At 34.3% G+C, this 7,473-nt stretch overlaps 1 protein-coding gene across 2 annotated transcripts in view; it reads left to right on the top strand.

Moving 5' to 3' along the window:
• The window catches only part of Bmt2 (base methyltransferase of 25S rRNA 2 homolog), a 50,644-nt gene that overhangs the window by 8,433 nt on the left and 34,738 nt on the right, over positions 1 to 7,473 (top strand). For both annotated transcript variants that reach the window (XM_029478578.1, XM_021164969.2), the window contains exon 2: positions 6,708 to 6,849. In XM_029478578.1, coding sequence (XP_029334438.1) covers positions 6,708 to 6,849 — 142 coding nt within the window. The remainder of the gene's footprint in view (positions 1 to 6,707; positions 6,850 to 7,473) is intronic.

Below are 7,473 nucleotides of genomic sequence, written 5' to 3'. Positions count from 1 at the left end.
CCTGGAACTCACTTTGTAGACCAGGCTGGCCTCGGATTCAGAATTCCACCTACCTCTGCCTCCCAAGTGCTGGGATTAAAGGTGTGCACCACCACCGCCCAGCTCTGAATGAAGTTTTTTAATCATAAATGTTTCTTACAAAAAGCTGCTTCATAAAGATACAGTAGAGTAAAATTGTACCTGTAGATATGTGTGTGTGTGTGTGTATACCACAGATCATTTATATGTGGAGTCTGAGGCAGGGGGCTTAAAGAAATACAAAGTAGTGTATGCTCTTCAGGTTTCAGGAAGAAGGAGGAAAAGATGAAGACACAGACATTGGTCAAATGGTAAAAACTCAGTAATAAAAGAATAAGCTTTTGAGAGCTAATATACAGTATGGTAACTATTTAGAATGTATACATTAGTAAAGAAGTAAATTTTTTTTATGGTCATACACAACCAAATTACTATTACGTGATGGATGTCAGATGGACTGAGGAATCATTATATAAGGTATATTTTCATCAAAATAGCAAAGTATATACCTAAAACTTATATAATCAATTTACCATGACCTCTTCTTTAATTATTTTATATATGATAAATAAATAAATAAACATATAATAAATAAATATATTATATATTTCTGTGATTGTTTATTTCATGTAGTGTAATGACCTAGTGGCAGAATTTCCTTTTTTAAGTTGAATAATGCTTCATTATATATGTATGTCCCATAATTCTTTAGTTTGTTACACACTGATAAACACTTAGGGTTTTTTTTTTCTGTATCTTGTGATTAATATAACAGTGATAATGAGATTACAAAATCTCTTTTCCATATGGGTTTTGTTTCTCATATATACAGAGAGGGAGAGAGGAAGGGGGTGGAAGCTTTGGGATGTTTTGAAGAAACTTTATGGCTGAACTGTACTCTCTATGTACATAGTACATAGGCTCCCTTTTCTCCACAGGTAGTAGTTGCTTCCTTTTTATGTTAGCCATTACATTGTAGTTTTAATTAGTATTTACTTAATTACTAATGATGATGACCATCTGTGCATATCCTGATAATCCTTTTATATGTCTAGTTAGGAAAAAAAATGTAGCTTCAGTTCATTCACCTACTTTTAAAAAGATTGATATAATTTTGGTATTGAGTTTTATGAGTCTATATATTTTCTATTAATTGCTTACCATTTGTGATTTATAAATATAGTTATAAATTTGTCATAGTTTTACTCATTAAATTTCAGATTTTTGCTTTATATTTATACTCTTTAAGAATGAAAATGAAGATAGTTATTGAGAAGATTATAATTTCTAATTAGTTGATCTCAGAAAGCAATAATGCAGATTCACTTTCCTCACCCATAAGAACTTATAATTTATTGGTTTTACTCAGATTATTTCCTTAAGTGTAAAGATTTTCTTAAAAATACTTGTGAACAGCTACTAAAGAACTCAATAGATGGGACTCCTCTTCCACCTGCAGTAAGCAGAGAGAGAGACAGAAACATAATCATCGTGAGAATGTTAACATGCACATAAATGGCTTGGATTCAGCACTCTAACCCTTGGATTCAGAGTTTGTTTAGAACTGTGTCAGTTTTGAAACACTCAGACTAGTTGAGTCCCTGTTGACAAGGGCCTATGGACTGAATTCTAGTTGAGCAGCTGGTTGATTGTATTTTATAACTAATGTTTACTGGTTTTTAATATAGAAAACACTTAAATATTTTGCCTCTCTCAACTGGGCACCACAGTTAATTTCTGGAACTTATGTAAGTTATAAATCAAACATATTGTTTCCTTTTCCCTTTATGCTTTTAGGGTGGGGACCACAACTGTTTTTAATAGGTAACATTTGTAGTAAATGACAAGCACTTGCATGAGGCAGATGCATTGTATTGGGGGATTGTTGTGAGATAATCAAATGAAAGGCAGATAAACCCTCTCAAAAATATGATTTCATATATGTTTCAAAGAAAATAAATGTACTATGTCAGATAGTGGGAGAACAGTTAATTTGTGAAAGAAAGATAGTATCCACTACATAGTGCACTGTAGCTTAGAACATCAGAGAATTAGTTCATGAGAGAACTGTTAGGGCAAAAGTGCATAATTCTGTAACTCATTTAACTGTAGTTGATTTTTTACAAAGACAGTTGTAAGGTTATAATATTAAATATTAAACAGTTGCAAATTAATATTAAAATAATTAAAAATACAGCAATGTTTTAAAATTAGATACACTCTTCTTTTTTGGTTGCCATTATTTTTTAAAATAGGCCATAAGGCTTTTCTGTTCTTTAGTTGAAACAAATGTTTTGCATGTAAAGATGAGTTGACTTGAAAACTGTTATCTTGCTATAGGACACGGATTGAGAATAATTGGCTCATGGATTTCTGTATTGAACTTGATTTGGAATGTTGTCATTACTCATGTTTAAAACTGTAAGTTAGTGTTTATGTTTTGTTGTTTTTTAATGGGTATTTAGAAATATAAATATAAAGAAAATATAAAAGTAGAAGACATGGTATTGTGAACTTTGTTCTAGAATTTTGGAAGATAAATCATATGATTAAGTTGATTTTAAAACTGTAGTTAAACAAGTTATTATTGATATTTCTTCGAGTTTATTCTTTTTTGTTTAATCATGAACTGTATGTGTATATATGTGTGTGCAATGATGCTTTCTAAAAGTAATGTTTTATTTACTTGTATTAGGAAAGGTAGTTATATATTTGTTGGATATGTCATGCTTTGACTCTCTCCAAAGCACAAGGTTTTCTAGGATGCCTGTAGGAAGTGAATTTAAAAAGGGAGGTATTAGGGATGTGGCTTGATGGTACAGGACTTGTCTAATTATGCACAAAGTTTTAGGCTTACTCTCATGTCTACATAAAATTGAGCATGGTGTCATACTCTCATAATCCTAGCACTTGATACTAGAGGCAGGAAGATCAGACATTCAATTCATGCAAATTCCAAGAGTTTCAGATCTGCAAGAGACCATTTCAGTCCTGATGAGAAAAGCTTGTTTCTGCAGTACATGGTAATCAATAAAGAGACCTACAACTGATCAGTGTGCGAAGGAGAGACTCTGGAGTCCAGAAAGAACCTAAGAGCCAGAGGTAGTGGATTTCTGCAGTGAAACAGCTTCCACAGACACAACACAATGCTGTCACAGACACGTACCCACTGTAGCTTGGATTGTATGCACGAGACCTGCACAATACAAGCCAGCTCCAGTTCCAGCATGGATGGAGCTATTGACATCAGTGGCTGCAGAGGGAGGGAGAATCCAGTTTCTTATGCCAGAGAGGCTGTCCGTGTTCCTGTAGATGGGCCTACACCAATGAACACGCAGCCTAAGTAGACATGAAGTTGAGAGAGGAAAGTAGAGGAATAGTAGTAGAGGAGGTGGGAGTGAGTGGGATATAAAGCGAATAAAAGTTAAATAAATAAATAATAGAATAAAAATGTATTAGGTTCAGGTCTGATTTGTTACAGCCTCACTAGCATTTTATTTGTTTCTTTTGTACTTTCTTCTGTTTTCCTTCCTGTTTAACTTTACTATTTCATGTAGCATTTAACATTTCCCCCACGCAGGGGCTGGAGATGGCTCAGTAATTAAGAGAAGTTGCTGCTCTTCAGAGAATCCACACTTGGCTCTTGGCTCTTATATAAGGTGGCTCACAACTGCCTAAAAATTCCAGTTCATTTGATCTAACACCTCCTTCTTTTGGCCTTTACAGCCACCTGCATACACACACACACACACACACACACACACACTATAAGAAAACATTTTTTCAAAGAAATCATTTTCAGCAAATATGCTGTAAGAATAAAAAAATAAAATTTTATTGTTTATTCTCATTTATATAGTTAAGTTCACTATGCTTACACATATTAGCTTTCAGTCTCAGCACACATTAAGACTGTAAACCTGACTGCTAATGAAAATATTACAATATTGTTTGTAATTGATGTCAATCAAATACATACAAATTGAATCCTTTACAATGTTAGATAAGCAGATAATGTTAGATAAACCTCAAAACGACATGAAAAGGACTATTGAAAGACAGTTTTGTTTAATGTGAAGTATCCAGAGGCCTTCTAAAATGCTATAGGGAACTAGGTTCTCTGTAATTACAATCGCCTTTGCATCTTGTAGCTAACAGTTAATTATAGAGTAAATGAAGTTTCAGAGTCTAAGATGACGTGGTAAGGACACGAAGTTTTAATAGAGGGCAGTAGTGTCTCACATGGCTACCCTTCGTTCTCAGGTGTAATGGATAAACTTAGGTGAGTCACCATCCATGACAAGAGTTCTGCTTTGAGTGTGTACTATTTTTCTGTTACCTTTCTCTAGCACTGTATTAGAATCCAACATTTTCACATTCCCCAAGTAATGGGAAACAGGATAGTTAGTGCTCAAGCTTCCGGCCCTTTAGATGCCCTTTAGAACTAGTAGCATTGTGGATGGGGTATCCTCACCAGCAATGTTCCTACAACACCCCTGTACTGTGGTTAGCTTTTTCTCCTTCTTTGTTGTTTTAATCCTCTCCTCTCCTCTCCTCTCCTCTCCTCTCCTCTCCTCTCCTCTCCTCCCCTCTCCTCCCCTCCCCTCCCCTCCCGTCTCGTCTCCCTCCCCCTCTTCCCATTCCCTTACTGCTATGGTTAGGACTCTCTTCTAAATAAAGTACAAGTATCCAAGTCTTTAAGTTTTATCTACCATGTAAATCAAGTCTTACAGGAATGAAATCCATTTTCAGCACAAAGAAGTTCTTTGAAATACATTTGATAATGGATTGTTATTCAAATGACTCACATTTATAAACATAATGTATGTGTTATATAGGGTAGTGAAACAACTTCAAAGAGCCTTTATAGGTTTAAGGTCTAGAACTCAAATAATAAGTACTTTCAAAACTATGCTATACCGTATTGAATCATTTAGTATCATGTCTGATAGGTAAATTCAAGAAGAGTAATGTTATGAGTGCCCAGCGTGTGTAGAAGGAGTGCTAACCAGAGTGCTGCTTGAAGATCTCTTGGTTTATAGTTTTAAACCACTGTATCTGACATATGTCTCTAAGAAAGAAATTGTTCAGAATTCAGAAAGATTTTGTATGCTTTTTAGGGACACAAATAATGCTAACTTGATGTGTAACAAATTAAGAGCCCAGTCGCTTCATAAATATTAATGACTATTGAAAATATTAATCTATTTAGGGTATAACACTCTGGTACTCTTAGTTTTCATTTACTTTGAAATTAAAATCAGTCCTAAGTCTGTAATTTATTGATACTATAGTCATTTTAGCTGAACAATGTGTGTATGAATATGCTTGTACCCTTACTTGGTTTTATGGAGATAGTCAAAATGGGAGAGATATTAAATAGGTTCTCAATTCAGTATCTACTAGTCTGTGGAGCTAAAATATTCAGTAAATAAAATTATTTGACTATTTTTCAAATTTAAATAAATGTGTTGATTGTTAAATTTAAGGTATTTTCATTTATTTTCTGTTACAGAAAAAAGAAAGACTTAATCTTGCTTTGAAAAAGTTTTAAATATAACTAACTGCACAGATGGCCATTTCTTAAACATGTATATTTTATTACTACATAAATACCTAGATTTATATATTGTGTGATAGAACTCAATTACCTTGTTTAAAGATGATGAACCAAGATACTCAGATAATTTTAATTCTTTACCCTGTTATGCAAATGAACTTCATTTGGCCAAATAATTCTTCAGTCATTATCAGTCTTCACAGTGACCTTTGAAATTTCGTCTTAAATGTGATGATGAGTGATTTAAAATCTAAAAAGTAATAGCTGGATAGTAACCTATGTATGTGTGTCTGTATATGTGCATGTGAGGAACACAGGACAGTTTTAGGTGTCATTCCTCAGCTACCATCCACCTTATATTTTTATTGTCTTTGGAGTTGAGGTGTATCCCTGCACTGTAACTGGCCAACTGGACTAGGCTGGCTAGCCAGCCATAGTCAGTAAGCCAGAGAGGCCCCACCTGTCTCTCTCTCTCCCCATCTCTTGGATTATAAACTTACATTAGCACACCAGGGTTGTTTCTGTGGCAATGGAACCTCAAGTCCTTGTGCTTGCAAAGAAAACATTTTACCAAATGAAACATGTCCCTTCTGGCCACTTGCTTATAGTTGTTATTCAGAATATTAGCAAAAGCCCAAAACTTTGGAGAAGCTTGTAGCATGCATTGATCTAAGCAGAGGACATAGAATATATAAAGATGCAATATATCTAGACTAAGTACAAAACAGGTGTTTGTGGTAGTCTTTCTTCTTCAAGGCTATATAACCCAAAGATACTGTGAAAATGAATGCTTGATTTCCAGACATAGTTGTATCCTACCAACATGGATTTGCTTTATGAATGGATAGCTCATACGTATCTCTCTCTCCCTCTTCCCCTCCTCCCTCTCCCTCCCTCTCTCTCTCTCTTTCTCCCCGCCCCCTGTGTTTGTGTGTTCAATTTTACAAATCTGTTTAAAGCAATCAATTTTGATTGCAGATAATCAGTTATAAAGCAGTATTTAAAACTTCATTAATTAAGTTTATTGATGATTTTTGTATACTTCATTTGTAAACCATCTTTATTTTCTTAAAATTAGCTCATACATTTTTAAATAAAGTTAATTTAGTTCATATTTTTTTGTATACAGTGGGAGACTTTGATAAGATCTGGCGAGAACACTGTGAAGATGCGGAAACACTTTGCGAATATGCTGTTGCAATGAAAAATTTGGCAGATAATCACTGGGCAAAAACTTGTGAGGGTGAAGGTCGCATTGAATGGTGTTGTAGGTGAGTATTTTACAAGCTGGCACTTTTGTAGGTCACTTTTAAGAGCCTCTTTTTCTTTGTGTCTCATTTGGTCTAGGTTTATTTCAGTTGTCTTTCTTAGTGAAAATACTTCTTTCCCCACATGCCTAATTTTGTCTAAACTTTTTATAAAATATGTTCTATCCATTTGATCCACAGTTTATCAAACCTATTATTTCCTTGTCTTGCCTCTAGTGTGTACAGTCTTTTTAATATTTTGATTATGAATGTGGTTAATTTTCCATTTGTGACATTGTCAGTGCTCAATAAACACTGAATTTTGGAGCATTTAACATTAAGGACGTTTAGTCTCTCTTCCTCGCTGCCTCCTTCTCATATGTGTTTCTAATTCTCTTCACAAAAAAAGATGTTGATATAAAAGACACCCAGCCGTCCATCTTGTGTTACTTTCAAATTCTACCTTTCATTAAAAGAAAACAGGATTCTGATTTAGGATAGGTAAAGATCTTTTCCCAGTCTGTTGGTGGCCTTTTTGTCTTATTGACGGTGTCTTTTGCCTTACAGAAGCTTTGCAATTTTATGAGGTCCCATTTGTCAATTCTCAATCTTACAGCACAAACCATTGCTGTTCTATTCAGGAATTTT

This window comes from Mus caroli, chromosome 6 (genome assembly GCF_900094665.2).
Source record: "Mus caroli chromosome 6, CAROLI_EIJ_v1.1, whole genome shotgun sequence".
NCBI classification, from domain to species: domain Eukaryota; kingdom Metazoa; phylum Chordata; class Mammalia; order Rodentia; family Muridae; genus Mus; species Mus caroli.
This window is presented reverse-complemented; position numbering and strand designations above follow the sequence as displayed.